Below are 16,205 nucleotides of genomic sequence, written 5' to 3'. Positions count from 1 at the left end.
GCAAAGCATGTATTTACCTCTTTTTAGGAGTTCTATGAATCCCTAGCCTCGCCTTCCACAACCTTGATAGTGCTTGGAGGATTGCATTTGCATGTGTATTTACAACTTCAAATTTTGGGGAAATTTTGAACGGCATAGGTTGTGTCACGAGTCCACTTTGCCTTCGTTCCTAGAGAAGAAGGCAAGTTTGCTATTGGGTGCCCACCACAAAAAATGCCCATCCACAAGCACATAAATGTATTCTAGTCCATATATAACTACATAATATGCCCCATGATTCTCCACCAGATCTGTGACTCAACACACTATAATCTTGTTCATAATAATACGGTATCTTCAACAATCATGAATAATCTATAATTTTATACCTTCAGCGTTCAATAGTAAGGTTGACAGAGTACTCCAAAATGTATTGAACACATGGCCAAGCCAAAAATTCCCATCATCAAGCATGGCAACTTGGTATCAAATGGGCTCACAGCAGGAGTAAACGGTGTGCCCACCAGAAAGCATACAAAAATGCCACAAACTAATGTTGAAGCCTTGTCACATTTGAGGTTCACCAATACTGGGAACTGGCTTTGGCATCAACAAAGGTTGCAATGCCTTAACTACAATACTAATGTTTGGGCGAAACTCTGCTTCATACTGCACACACAAAGCTGCAACAGCCGCCACCTGCCAGAGAGAAACCATATCCTGAAAATGCACTCTTAAAGACAATAACCACAATCCCAACACAAGCAGCCTGATACAAACAATTGGGAAGCTAAGGGCAGTGAATCAGACTAACATATTTACTGGTGATCCAGAATTAATGCAACCCCAAAAACCTCATGGTTGATGACATGGTGCACCAATCATCAGCCACTATGCTTTTATTAAAGCAATGGCAAGATGTAGGAGGCTTAATTAACATCGCAGAAAAAAAAAAGCCCTTTGGGCGCAGACACTACAGTTGCAATGGGCGCAAATAGCATGGCACACCATGCCGGCACCCAAAGGGCTTTTTTGTCACTTGTGTATCCACTTCTTTGGTAAACACCTCACCGCAAAGCCTTATCCCCGCTCTGCTGTCCACACTCCACAAGGTCAAGTCCCCCGCAATGTAATATGACTGTGTGTGTGATGTTCATGTGCATGTGGAGTAAAGAAAATTTTGATGAACACGTGGTAGCAAAGAACTTTTTCCGATGATCCAGTACCAAAACAGAAAGAAGCCTTAGCATTGCACATGCACAAATATTGATGAAGAAGTCAGAGATACCTTGGCAACAGCCTTTGGAGGATAGTCCGACTTCAGTCTAGGATCCACACATTGCTTCACTTTGTCTTCACTAAGTCGAGGAGTTGCCTTAAACCCATAAGGAAAAAAAATCATTTTCTTTTTCTGTTAAAATCATGCACCAGGTGCCAAGGGTAGCTAGCTTACCCAAGTGACTAAGCTTTGTTGCCCACGTGGCATGGTATGGTCGACGGGTTTTCGTCCAGTAAGAAGCTCCAATAGGACCACCCCAAAACTATAAACATCGCTCTTTTGTGTAAGCTGCCCCGTCATTGCATACCTGAGAATGGAACACACTTAGCGCAGCAAGAGACGCTAACAAACCTGGTTATGGAATCCAAAAAAAGTCTAGGAATGTAAAATTTTGTATAGCCAATCTTTTAATTGATTATTGTTAACCATGATGGAAATCTAGAACTCAGATAATAAATGTAGCAAAAAAAGGTGTTCTGCATGCATCCATAAGCTCCCTTCAAAAAAAGAGTTAAAAGTTACATAGTGAAGAGTTGTGCCTTGTGGAAAAGTGGGTCCTTTGGCTTCGAGGTATTACCCTTTCAGACAAGCATTAATGTAATCAAGCGTCGTTAAGCAAGGATTAATTACCGAGCAAAACAATATATGTAACCCTCTGCCAAGTGTTAATCTCCAAAAGGATGGGCACAACAATGCTTTTGGTAGGCTCTACAGGGCTCACTGGATGGCTGCATGAAAAGAATGCCCAAGTTTGACCCTTGGCTGGACCTATTGAAGGGCCAATTGCTGATCAGCATATCAGTAGCCGCCCATTTAACGAGGTCAAGAGCACCATATTTTGAGCACCCTACCTACGCATGGCTTTCCCAAGAAAAGACAAAGGACTCATCAAACCACACCCCTATATCAAAACCACAATACAGAACATTGATAATTACATGAAACAATACTTGTAAAAGATCACCACCCTTGAAATAGGTTATCTGAATAGACACATCTATTCGTCGAAGGACATTTTTATTCACAAAAAGGTCATACCTCCACACAGGGCATGACTCTTCACATGGCTCTTCAATGCAACAATTCAGGCTCTATTTAAGAAAGCCTTGTGCGTCAATGCATCAGACCTCAGCTTTCCCCTCATTACTTGCATACAAGTTCCAACCTGTAGATGCCCACACCACTCCTTGCTAGACATGGATAGGATAGAAGAGAAAAAGGGAAAGAAACTTTCAACACTGAGTTGATGGAAGAGAAAGAGGAGGGCGAGAAAAATGGTAAATTAATTTCTCCCTTGGCAATCCGACTCAGGAATTAACCCTAATTAAATTATCAATTAAAAAGGAAGAGAAAAACAGCGGAATTGAGTAGGCCTTCCCAATGCATGCAGCCTTGCATGATTTTATGGGCAGCCCAAGTGTTTCTTCTCCCTTTTCCCGCTGAGGTGCGTGCAATTGCTTCACCAAATCACCAGTCAATGGCTGCAGAGGTCATTTGGGCTTTATTTATTAGTCTCACCTTGATTGTCACTCAATTTTATTATTTCGGGCCAATTTTTTGAGCATGCTATATCCTATTTTTTGCAATTTGCAATTTTGGTTAAGTACGTCCTACAATTGGGTAGTAAGCTTGCCTGCACCCCTTTTATTTGGTTTTCTTTAATCTTGTGTTGGACTGTTAGGAGATCTTGGTTAGACAGGCCTGAGATCTTGGTTAGACAGGCCTGGGAGGCCTCTTTGTTGCATGCGCAGAAGCCTTGTTGTCCCTAAGCTTGATTAAGAACAAGATGTTGAATAAACATGATTAAGACAAAGGATAAGAATGTGTTGAATGATGAATGATGAATGAATGAGAATGTGTTGAATGATGAATGAATGATGACTTCATGCTTATATACATGCTTAGAGGAGCTGGTCGGCCTGAATGACTACTGTGGCCAGTTCATGGACAAAATATTCATGAAATAAATCTTTTAAATGCTGAGGCCGACTAATGTCACATTCGTATAATAGTCGTACAGGGTGCAGATCTGGTCATTCAGCAATGGAGAGGACTGGAGAGCAATTGAATGGTAGGCACCTTCCTAAGGAGTGGTTTGGAAAGGGTGGTAGGTTGCGTAGGTGGCCATGTAGGGAAACCATTGCCAAGTGTTGGAGGCAGCCCACACTTGCTACTATAAAATGATCCTGGGCACCCATACAAGGCCAAACAAAGGGCGCCTCATACAGAACGAGGTAGAGGATGCCCAAACTTCACAAGTGCCCAATGCCCACATTAATAGCGTTCACACACTTATTTATGTGTGTGAACACAATTTGTCTAAGTCCACAACAAGGCTTCAAAATTGAAAATTGGTATTACTTTAGTGCCCTGCAGGCAATACACAAAAACAAGTCAAACTACTAATAGAAATCCACTACTCAATCATGCAAACATGAATAGTGCAAATTCATGTAAACTTGGAAATCTCCTGTTATCAATGCTTGTTCCTAGCTAGATGGGCGTCCTGTCTCTGTGACATAACAAAACCCTTCATGCCTTTAATCGCAGCCCTTAAGCACCCTGTAGGAACCTTAACGCAAAACGCATGAGAGAAGAGAGAGAGAGAGATAGACTCGTCTTCAGTATATGTATTATGTACATGAAAAAGGTTACATGCCTTACAAAAGAAGACCAATGACTACTTATATATACCTAGATGAATCCACGAACATGCCCAAATTCACCTTTTAGGAACGTGCATGTTATATACTCATGGTAGTCAACCCACAAGACTATATAACTATCAACTCCATTATGCATAGTATGGACTAGATACTACGACATCACCACTAACGTCATCAATGCTCAATAGTGGGTGTAGAACTCTGTATCAAGATATGCTCTCACACACGTACTCCACACACACACACACACATAAGAGCATATATTCACACAAAGCCCTTCGTACTCAGTTTCTGTCAAACCTCCGGAGATGCAGGGCAAACTCAGCCATAATGAAGCCTAGCACTAAGGGAAGTAGCAACTAATGACTACTTATGACCAATCTCCAAAAGGGAGAGAGATGATTTGATGTACAATGATGCTTAGCCTTATATATGCATATGCAAGTCGGCCATAATTCATCAACCTGTTGTTGATGCCCATGAATAAGTAAAAGATGCCTTTTGTGCGACGTTTTCACACGTGTGGGGTTGGTTGTTGGCGTGGCACTCCTTTATGTTGGCCAACTATGATTTGACTTGTATATGCTATAAATATGTATATACCTAGATGAATCCAGGAACATGCCCAAATTCACCTTTTAGGAACGTGCATGTTATATACTCATGGTAGTCAACCCACAAGACTATATGCTATGTTGTATATGCTATAAATATGCCCTGATATTGTTGCTAAATGTGGGATTAGATGTGAGGTTTAGCCATGTCCACGTGTGTGCACATGACATCCCCTCTTGCTCAGCTTGATGACGGGAATCCAACTTTCTCTGTCTCCTGACTTTGAATGACTGCCATCATCCTTGGACTATGCTTGGACTCCAAAAACTTGTCATCCTTCTTTCTTGGCAACATTAACTAAAAAACCCTATCATGCCTCTGATTCCGCTCCATGACTAGCATTGAAACTGTGCATCTTGTTCCAATGTTGTCCCCTTTTTGACTGCATACCCACGTCCCTTAATGCACTAATTGTTGGGAATAAAGTCCCAGTTTCGCCTCCGGACCTTGATCATCGCGTAGCTCTTTTCGAGAGCTTCGCGGCCATATATTTACTTGTACATTTGGCCCCCATTTGGGCCTTGTAACGGCATTCTTTGTATTTGGTCCGCCGGGCGCCCCATAAGTTGGGCGCCCGCCCATACCCTTGTATCACTATAAATACGAGGTCTCCCTTGAGCCTCAATAAGACATTCAAGATATTCTTGAGCATTGTGTGAGTTCTCTCTCTCTCTCTCACTCTCACTCTTCTCTATCTCCTCTGCACTTCCTTGGCTAAGGCTCTTGTGTTTGAGTCATTCTCCTCCAACAACTGGTATCAGAGCTATGGAGGGAAGCTGTATGCAGAAGCTATGGAGTTAGAGGTGTCTTCCACCACTTGACTACGGGATCGTCAAACACCTCCCTTCTATCATCAAGATGGTGCGTTTTTTTTTAGAGTGCTGCTCTTCTTCTTTTTTAACGCAGGAGACTGTTTTTGCTGTTTTTTCTTGCTCTTCCCTCTCCTGCGTTTTCTGCTCCACCCCTGCTGCCCTTCTGCTGCGTTTTTCCTCTCCCTTGCTTCCCCCCTTTGCTGCGTTTCTGCTGCCCCTCTTTGCTGCGTTTGCTGTTCTGTCCTCTCCTTGCTGTACGGCTGCCATCAGCAGCAGCCAACACTGCTGCCAGCAGCCCCACGACCACCAGCAGCAGCTAGGGCTGCAGCCAGCAGCCCCACGACCACCAGCAGCAGCTAGGGCTGCAGCCAGCAGCCCCACGACCACCAGCAGCAGCCAACGCTGCAGCCAGCAGCCCCAAGGCCACCAACAAGCAGTCCGGGCTGCAGCCAGCAGCCCCACGGCCACTAGCAGCAGCCGTCGTCGCCTCCAGCAGCCAGGATCTTCGAGCAACCCTCAAAAGACAGCAACATACTGCCCCTCGGGTTTACATCGACATTCGGTGATACTCTTCCGCCGTCTCCTTCACTTGAAGTTGTTTCATCAATCTACGAGCATCCTACATTCAACCCATATCTGGTACATAACATCTTGCTATTGCTTACTTTCTGAAGTGTCAGTTTGATAAGTCATGGCGTCTACAAGTGATCTTAAGGGTCTACTAGAGATTAAGAAGTTTGCAGGCACTGGGTTTGATCTTTGGAAGGTGAGGATTCAGAATATCCTCTATCTGCGGGAATGTGATACTGCACTTGAGCAGTTCAAACCCGCTGCTATGACAGATGATGAATGGGGAATCCTGAACAGAAAGGCCGTTGCCTATCTCCAGATGGCTGTTGCTGATGAGGTTCTTGTAGACCTCAAAGGGCTGACAACAGCCTATGCCGTTTGGGAGAAGCTGAGAAGCACCTATGAGATCACCACGCCAGTGAACCAGGTACATCTCATCAGGAAACTCATGAATATGCAACTTGATGATTCTAAGAATGCAGTAGAGCATATTACTACTTTCACAGGGGTGCTTAATCAGATGCAGGATTCTGGATTGCCTGCTTTTGATGATAAGTTGAAAGCTATCTTTTTGCTCACTACTTTGCCTGACTCTTGGGAAACACTTGTGGTGTCACTTGGGACAAATCCCAACCTAACTTTCGATGGAGCTAGGGGTGCTATTCTCAATGAAGATATCCGGAGGAAGACCTCAGAGACTAGCGGTTCTGCAAATGTCTCACGAGGGAGGACGACCAAGCGGGGAAATACTACTACCAATTCAAAGGGTAGAAGCAAGAGCAAGGGCCAGCAATCTGATGTTACATGCTACCAGTGTGGTCGTAAAGGCCACAAGAAGCCAGATTGCAAGTTTTACAAGATGGAGCAAGACCGGAAGAAGAAATCCAGTCATTCAAATGACAAAAAGAAGGAAAAAGAGAGTAATTCCAGCAAAGCAGAAGAGTTCGAAAAGGACAAGAGCAAGGCCAATGTGGCCTCTGGTGTTGTCATAGAGGAACTGTCTGACTCAGATGATGTGCTATGTGTTTTTTCTGCTAATGCACTTGATGTTCATAACTTGCATGTCACAGAACCAGATGTTATTCATGCCTTGATGTATGAATCTGATGTGCTTTCACAGACTTGGATTATTGACACGGGTGCCTCTTTTCATGTAACTCCTATCAAGGAGTGTTTTGCAACTTTCACTGCAGGCTCCCGAGGAAAGGTGTTCTTGGGGAATGATCATGCTTGCAATATTGAAGGTATGGGCACCGTGAATTTGACTTTGCAGGATGGTAGTGAGTTTGTGCTGCCAAATGTGAGGTATGTGCCTGGTTTGAAAACCAATCTCCTGTCTGTGGGCCAGCTTGATGCCTTGGGATACACGGCCATATTTGGAAATGGCACATGGAAATTGACCAAAGGCACAAGGCTGATTTCAAAAGGATGCAAGAAAGGAACATTATATAGCCTTCATGGTCAGGCTTTGTCTGGTAAGTTTATTGCTTTTGCAGAGGTACGCTCCCACATGGAGCTTTGGCATAAGAGACTTGGCCACATGAGCCAAAAGGGTCTCTCCATTTTGTCCTCTTTGAACAAATTTGATGCAAAAGGAAGCAAGCTTGATTTTTGTAATGATTGCTTGTATGGGAAACAGAATAGGAGTTCTTACTCCTCTCGTGCCTCTCGCAAGGCTGAAAAGTTGGACTTGGTCCACTCTGATGTGTGCAGCATGCCCATTAAATCTAAAGGTGGTTCAAAGTACTTTGTGTCTTTTGTGGATGATCACTCACGAAAAGTATGGATCACTTTGTTGAAATCTAAGGATGATGCTTTTGCTGCATTTCAAAAGTTTTATGCATTTGTTCATACTCAAACAGGAGTGAAGATTAAATGCTTACGCACTGACAATGGGGGTGAGTTTGTTAGTACTAAATTTCAGAAATTTTGTGATGATAATGGCATTAAGAGGGAACTTACACCCCCCTATAGCCCCTCTTCAAATGGTGTGGCTGAAAGGTATAATCGTACACTGTGTGAAAGAATTCGATGCATGCTGTCCACAGCTAATCTCTCTCAGGATTTTTGGGGAGAAGCCTTGAAAACTGCAGTTCATGTTTGCAATCGATCTCCACACACAGCTTTGAAAGGTGGAATCCCTGAGGAGGTTTGGTCTGGCAAACCGTCCTCATATGCCCACTTACGCATCTTTGGTTGTGATGCATATGTGCATATCCGCAAGGAAGACCGGAACAAGCTTGATGCTAAGTCCGAGAAGGGCACCTTCGTTGGCTACGGTGATGAAGGTGAGATGGGCTACCGTGTGTGGTTGCCATCAACCAACAAAGTGGTTCGCAGCCGGGATGTTGTATTTTATGAGGCAAAGCTGCTCCGTAATGTTTGTGCCTCTCATGGTGATCAGAAAAAGGTCAAATTTCAGCAAGGGCAGCCACCCATTGATGCTGAAAATGAGCCCCAGGATGCTTCACAAAGGGCTGAAGATAATGAGTCCGTGATATTTGAGCCAGAAGAGGTTGGACAGCCGCTTCATGCTCCTGGAGGTGTAGGGCAGCAACCCCTATATGCTGAAAATCAGGCTGTTCGTGAAAACCCGCAGCCTTTTGATGCTGAAATTATGATTCCTCCCGATATTGACCCCCAACCAGCCAATGATCATTGGGTACGAAGGTCTACTCGCTTTCGGAGGGAACCTCAGCGTTTTGATCCCTCTTTGCAACATGTTTTGCTTACAGATGAGGGTGAGCCTCTTACTTTCAAAGAGGCTAAGTCTTGTGAACTCCGAAACAAGTGGGAGCATGCTATGCAGGAGGAGATTAAGTCTCTACATGCAAATGACACTTGGGACTTGGTTGAGTTGCCCAAAGGAAGGAAGGCTATTCCTAACAAGTGGGTGTACAAAGTCAAGACAGTTGACGGCCAGCCTAAGTATAAAGCCCGCCTTGTTGCTAAGGGCTATGCTCAGAAGGAAGGGATTGATTTTCAGGAGGTCTTCTCTCCTGTGGTCAAAATGACCACCCTTCGTGTTTTGTTTGCTCTCACTGCTGTTTTGGATTTAGAACTGTATCAGATGGATGTAAAGACAGCTTTCTTACATGGTGATTTAGATGAAGAGCTGTATATGAAGCAGCCTGAAGGCTTTGTCATTCCTGGCAAAGAACATCTGGTTTGTAAGCTGAAGCGTAGTCTCTATGGGCTGAAACAAGCCCCGAGGCAGTGGTACAAAAAGTTTGATGCTTTCATGCTTAACCAGAAGTTTAATCGTAGCCATGCAGATCATTGCTTGTATACTAAAACTGATGCAGATGGCAGCCCAGTGATACTTGTGCTGTATGTTGATGACATGCTTCTTGCCGGGAAGAATAAGAGCATTTTGGAAGCTCTTAAGGACCAGCTGAAGTCAGCTTTTGCTATGAAGGACTTGGGTTCAGCTGAACATATTTTGGGTCTTCGGATTAGACGGGACAGAGCACAGAAGTTGCTTTTCCTCTCGCAGGAGAAGTATATCCAGAAAGTCCTTGATAGATTTAACATGGCTGATTCTAAGCCTTTGGGTGCTCCATTGCAGCCCTATGTTAAACTATCCAAGGATGATTGCCCAAAAGATGATGATGCAGCCAGTACTATGCGTGGGATCCCTTATGCTTCTGCTTGTGGATCTCTTATGTATGCTATGGTTGCTACACGGCCTGACATTGCTCATTCAGTGGGAGTAGTCAGTCGTTTTATGTCCAACCCGGGCAAAGCACATTGGGATGCTATAAAGTCTATTTTGAGGTACTTGAAGGGGACACAGAAGAAATGCCTTATGTATGGTACAGGTCCACTTGAGGTGCAGGGTTATTGTGATTCAGACATGGCAGGTGATTCTGATACCCGCAAGTCTACTAGTGGGTACATCTATACTCTTGCAGGTGGTGCTGTTTCTTGGTGCTCTAGACTCCAGAGGATAGTAGCACTTTCTACTACTGAGGCCGAGTACATCTCCGTCACAGAGGCTTCTAAGGAGGCCATTTGGTTAGCACGCCTTGTCACAGAGTTTGGATTGCCAGAGAGGGCTCCGGTCCTTGGTTGTGATAGCCAGAGTGCCATATACCTGGCTAAGAATGCCATGTTTCATGCTCGTACCAAACACATTGATGTACGGTACCACTTCATCAGACAAGTGCTAGATGATGGTTTGGTCAGTTTGGTCAAGATTGGCACTCATGAGAACCCTGCAGATGCTCTCACCAAAAGTTTGCCAAAAGCACAGCTTGATATGTGTCTACAGCGGGTGGGAGTTACATAGCTTAGAGGAGCTTCACTGGCCCTTTAAGTGGGAGGTTGTTGGGAATAAAGTCCCAGTTTCGCCTCCCGACCTTGATCATCGCGTAGCTCTTTTCGAGAGCTTCGCGGCAATATATTTACTTGTACATTTGGCCCCCATTTGGGCCTTGTAACGGCATTCTTTGTATTTGGTCCGCCGGGCGCCCCATAAGTTGGGCGCCCGCCCATACCCTTGTATCACTATAAATACGAGGTCTCCCTTGAGCCTCAATAAGACATTCAAGATATTCTTGAGCATTGTGTGAGTTCTCTCTCTCTCTCTCACTCTCACTCTTCTCTATCTCCTCTGCACTTCCTTGGCTAAGGCTCTTGTGTTTGAGTCATTCTCCTCCAACACTAATGATTTATGACTGAGGTTGATCAAGGCACCTAACTGAGGTTGCACCTCCTGTTACCAAGAAGCCACTAAGGTTAACTTCCATGGGTTAAATGCTGAGGATTCACCTAATGCATGCCTGACCTTCTTGATGCTTCTTAATTGCTTGTGTTTACCTTGCTTAGACCTGTACACCCCTTATGACAATGCCCTTAAGAACTGCAACAATGCCCTTGTGGTGCAGGTATAATGCCCCTAGGGTGGAGGTTGGTCCTCGTGCGATGAAGGTAGGTTGGGCGTAGCTACTAGTCCTTGCAAGTCTACTAGTCTGGGGTATGGAAACTTCAAATATTCTGATATATGTTACTGGGACCTGGAACCTGCAGTGCTTGTGATGTGGCTGCACCTGATGCTCTGATATCAATGTGACATAGCGGAGGCCTTCATGCCTTCAATCGCAGCCCTTAAGCACCCTGTAGGAACCTTCATGCAAAATGCATGAGAGGAGAGAAAGAGAGACTGGTTTTCAGTATATGTATTATGTACATGAAAAAGGTTACATGCCTTCCAAAAGTGGACTAATGACGACTATGACCAATCTCCAAAAGGGAGAGATGATTTGATGTACAATGATGATTAGCCTTATATAGGCCCTACATATGCAAGTCGGCCATAATTCAGGCTGTCAGCCTGTTGTTGGTGCCCACAACTGAGTAAAATATACCTTTTATGCTAGGTTTTCACGTGTGGGGTCAGTTGCTGATGTGGCACTCCTGTATGTTGGGCCAACTGTGATATGACCTGTATATGCCCAAATATTGTTGCCAAATGTGGGATTAGATGTGAGGTTTAGCCATGCCAATGTGTGCACATGACAGCCTCACTAGACACCGTTTAGGAAAGGGGGCCAGGACCAAATGGTGACAACAGCAGGTACACAGTGGGTACAAAGGATAGTACAGTTAGGTACAGAATACCCTAATCAGGCTGTACACAAAGTATAGAAGACGGTACAACAGGTACAGACCCATCAGCATACGGTACATCAGGTACAAAGAGCAGTACAATTGGTACAGGGCTTGTACAGCTGGTACACTCTAAAAACCAGCTCTTAGCCAAATAGCAGGTACACCAACAGGAGTTCATACATGCCATCTGCAGGTACATAAGATACTCATGCCAAGTACAGCAAGAGTCCTTGCAGGTTCAGCCATTACATCTGCAGGTTGTCCAGCAAGAACAAGAGATTCAGGATGCAGTACTATGGCTACGGATGTAGACAGATGTAGTAGGAGCCTTACGGACAGCAAGAACACGTGCGCATGTATTGTATGTACTGTACAAAAGCAAGAAAAGTTAAAGATCTTCCCTGAAATGACCTTTTGAGGCATTAAAAAAAAATCTTTGCAAATGCTTCCTAAGGTATTTTTGCCAAGGAACCTCCATGTTAAAGCATTTGTATGTCCCATCTTGAGAAATCCACGATTTAAAAACCAGCTCAAATGAGTGTGAAACTCATTACTCATGGGGTGTGAATGCCTTTAAAAAACTAGAGCGCTCTCAACAGCAGCTGCCTCCATGGGGAGGCGCTCAAGAACCAACCTTACCCAAAGAGTGCCCAATCATCAAGGCATGGTACTCCTCTGGGAGGCTAAGGAAGCAAAACAAAATGTAGCTTCTGCTAACAGGTCGGGTCAAAATCCGGAGAGAACCCAATCTGCCACTTGGGAAAGTACACTTGGGAGCCCTGTACTATGAACAACCTCGACAAACAGGTCTTCGTTGTTGCAAGGGAGGCTGAGTTAAACTCAACCTGGATATATCCGTTACCAGGAAACTGACATCCACAATATGCCCCGGGCCACCAACTAGGTGACTTCCACGAGGTCTTGAATCTGTCCACAGGCAAGCGTGCTACAGGGAAGAAAAGAGGGGAAGCAGGCAGAATACTGCACACAGCCGGAGCAGCTAGCTATGGCAATGAAGCAAAGAGGATCAAATGTGTTGGGTCTTAGTGTGCTGGGTTGTGTGACAGATATCTCTATGCTGTAAGCTCCGTCAGAAGAGAGACGGTTCAGAGATAGTCTAATGTCTTGCATGTTTACTAGATAGGCAGGGTTTGGTAACTGAGGGGCCTGAGCCCAGAGCAGGTGGAGAGAGATAAGGTCTTTGTAACCGCTGTTCTTCAGCAATATATTCTTGGTGTTGATCTTGTTGCATCTACTCCGACGTGCAGAATGGGGGGCGCAAACAAGAAAAAGAAGAAGGGCAAAAGCGCACGAACCTTGGCGTAACAAGCAGAAAAGAGGGAAAAGGCGGAAGGGGGTGCAAACAGGGAAAAAGGGAGGGGCTAAAGTGTGTGAATAAGAGGAAGCCCTGCAGGGCCGCTGAAAGGGGGAAAGAAGGGGGGTGAGGAAGGTGCAGTGAGACAGAAGAGAGAGTGAGAGAGGGTTGAGTAGGGGTGTGTGTAAGAGAGAGAGTGGTGCAAGGAAAGGGAGCTCCAGCTCGTGCTGCCTCCAGGTACCCTCCCTCTAGCTTGATTTTTTCCAATCTTTGACTGCTTCTATAAGTACATTTAAAAGATTATGGCCCAGCACAGCTTCTTGAGCCTACAACCCTTTATTTTCAGACTAATGATTAGTTTGCAGGATTTTATGAGGTGTACAAATTAAAATCCTATATTATTATGCCATAGCTGAAGATAATGAGCACACAAAAGTCATATGCTACCATGAGCATATGCCTATCATCAAAGGGAAGCAACTTACTCAGGAGCATGGTAGCCAAATGTGCCCAATACACGCGTTGAGTGAAGTCGAGCAGCCATATCTGGAGCCTGGTTTGATAAATTAAAGTCTGCAATTTTTGCTGTAAAATCATCAAAAAGAAGAACGTTGCTCGATCTAATGTCGCGGTGGATGATGGATGGCTGCACTTTCTCATGGAGATATTCCAAACCCCTTGCAGCTCCTACAGCAATCTTTACCCGCTGCATCCAATCGAGAGTAGGCCCCGGTTGCGCACCTTGCACACCTTTACGCCCTAGACAATGCCCACCACACTAGAACTTGAGCTTGCATAACACACACACACGCATAGAGAGACACAAAAAAAAAGAGTTCAAGTGATGAATATGTCATGGAAAAGTACAAAGCTACCATGAAGAATATCATGCAGCGAGCCCATGGTTGCAAACTCGTAAGCAAGGACTCGTAATTTGCCCTCAATGCAATACCCAACAAGCTCAACCACATTCTCATGCTTCAATCTTGAAACAACAGAAACCTGCAGTTGAAAAGTTTGTCGTGAGACTTGAGTAGGAATTTTCAAGATACCAGCCTTGGTATGAAATGCTTCAGAACACATTAAACCTGTGCCAGAAACTCATTGTCAGCTTCTTGTTGATTGTTTTCATCAAGCTTCTTGATTGCAGCAGCTCGTCCATTGGTCACACTTCCAAAATAAACTCGGCCATATGACCCTTCACCAATTAAAGATTTCGGTCCAAAGTTATCGGTTGCCTCCTTCAGCTCGTCGAGTGAAATTAGAGGTGCATCTATAGGCTGTATGTTGGCAATGCTTGCTGCCGGGTCACCCTTGTGTACATCAGTGCTACCTGCAACAATGCCCGGGTTCCAACACCCCTGTAAGTTCAAAGAGCAAAGCAAAACAAGTTGCATGGTACGCGGCCATGACATTTCACAAGAAGCGGCAAAAATAAAATCCTTCAAATAACTAATAGTGTATGAGATAAATACCGTGAGTCCCATTGGCCACAGGGTTAGTTTGAAAGACAGGGGGGTTTTCCTCTTGTGGCTCACAAGAGCAACAGTTACCCATGCCTAGAGTACCTCAAGCTCGCTATCTTTCAAGCCTTTTTTGCTTTTACACTTAGATTTGCTACATTTCCACAAAAGCTGTAAATCCGCAGAGTTCTATGCCATTTGGGTATCTTTTTCACCGCCAAAAATCCGTAATGCTACCTCTACACAGTCAAATGTATGTATAGACAAGGATATATTAGTGTTAAAACCAAACCAAAAAATTATATATATCCCTTCAAAACCATACATACGGTGGAATCCTAAATTGCTAAACTGTGCACTGTTTTTTTTTTTAATAGATAGGTTCCAAGACTAACTTGTACACTAGAAAAGTAAAATATCCTCAATTTAAAGTGTCCTCCTCAAAAAAAAGAACATCAGAATCAGCGTAAAAGAAGAAATTGAGACCTAGCAATCAAGGGTAAAGTAAGAAGCTTGATGGATATGTACCTTATTTAAAGTAACCTCAGATGAGAGCTAAAGCAGGTTATGCTCAATCTAATGGCTGGTGTTGCAAAACTTGTGCCAAACATGTCATTAAGGGGTGTCCACAAAATATAGATTGAAACAAAGAGCGTTACAGAATTGATAACTCAAATGCATGTAAAAGTGCACATTCAGAACTGGGAAATTTAGAGCTCTTACAAAAAGGGTCCCCAAAAATTGGGTTCAGAGGATTGTATCATAAGACCTAGCTTTTAGGAGACCCCTAGAGTTAACATAAGGCGCAAAAATTGAGTTCAGATCAAGCAGTAGACAGTGAGATAGCTGAAAAAAAAAACCAGGAAATAATTTAAAAAACCCCCCCAAAAAAAACCCAAAAAGGACCAGAAATAATTACCCTTTCCTCAGAAAGAGGCAAAATAATAAGAAAATCACCTCTCCTTTGGATGTAGAATTATGAATTGATCGATCCCTTTCTTCTTTGTTGTTGTAGCTTCCGCTCCGCCCTCAAAGCTTTAGTGTCTTTTATGTTGCATTAAAGCCTTCGGTTTTTCCGTGTCTTCAAAGCCGGCCCTCGACCTAGGGCTCCAGTATGCTACTCCTCTAAGGGCCTGTTCTCGCGCATCTACTACATGTGTTCAACTGCTTACCCTACTTACTCGGTAATCTCTGACCCGCCGTTGCACAACCCAGCTAAATGCTAGAAATCGGCCTCACGTGAACTATGCAGGATTAGAGGTGTGGCGCCCCGCGAGAACAAGCTCTAAGCGGACATTTTTCACACTATTTATAAATTGGCCTTTTTCCTCCGTATGCCCTAATTTCTTGATTAGCTATTTTCTTGTTTTCTTTTTCTTTTTTCTTGTCTTTGTGGCTGTAGTCTCTTCTTCTTTTTTCGATGGTGCTTATTGAGAATTTGTTTGATGCATATATTGTCAAGTGTCATAAATTAGTATATTTACAAAGCCAACTTCTCCATCCGCTATAGGCCCACGTCCTCGCCATCGCTCCATCCATCCTCACCTTCGCTGCATCACAGGCGTCCCTCGCCATCCACTCCATGTCCTCGCCATCGTTCCAGGCCCACCCCTTCCCTCGTCCTCGCCATCACTCCCTCCATCCCCACCTCCTTGTCATCCTCACCCTCCTCCAACTAGCCCATCACCCCCTCCCTCGTCCTCGCCATCACAGCCTCCATGCCCACCTCCTCCTCCTCGTTCGACCGCGCCACTCTCCTCCTACTCCTCGCAAAAGGAGGGACTCCTCCCCATTTATGTCGCATCAGCCAGAGAGAGGAGTCGCAACGGTTTGCACACACACACACACAGAGAGAGAGAGAGGAGTTGCATGGGGGTTGCAGCAGTTTTGTGA

At 44.5% G+C, this 16,205-nt stretch overlaps 1 protein-coding gene across 1 annotated transcript; it reads right to left on the bottom strand.

Moving 5' to 3' along the window:
* Positions 1–291: 291 nt before the first annotated feature.
* Positions 292–15,602, bottom strand: LOC147618951 (protein CYTOSOLIC ABA RECEPTOR KINASE 7-like). The gene is made up of 8 exons (XM_086774154.1): positions 15,270–15,602; positions 14,325–14,551; positions 13,938–14,182; positions 13,725–13,851; positions 13,335–13,608; positions 1,433–1,565; positions 1,268–1,354; positions 292–678 (listed from the first exon to the last, which is right to left on the bottom strand). Exons 2-8 carry the CDS (start codon positions 14,404–14,406, stop codon positions 547–549), a joined length of 1,080 nt encoding a protein of 359 aa, XP_086630280.1. The 5' UTR covers positions 14,407–14,551; positions 15,270–15,602; the 3' UTR covers positions 292–546.
* Between the last annotated feature and the right edge of the window lie 603 nt (positions 15,603–16,205).

Source organism: Cibotium barometz, chromosome 34 (assembly GCF_041138505.1).
Source record: "Cibotium barometz isolate CiBa-2024 chromosome 34, ASM4113850v1, whole genome shotgun sequence".
Lineage (NCBI taxonomy): Eukaryota > Viridiplantae > Streptophyta > Polypodiopsida > Cyatheales > Cibotiaceae > Cibotium > Cibotium barometz.
This window is presented reverse-complemented; position numbering and strand designations above follow the sequence as displayed.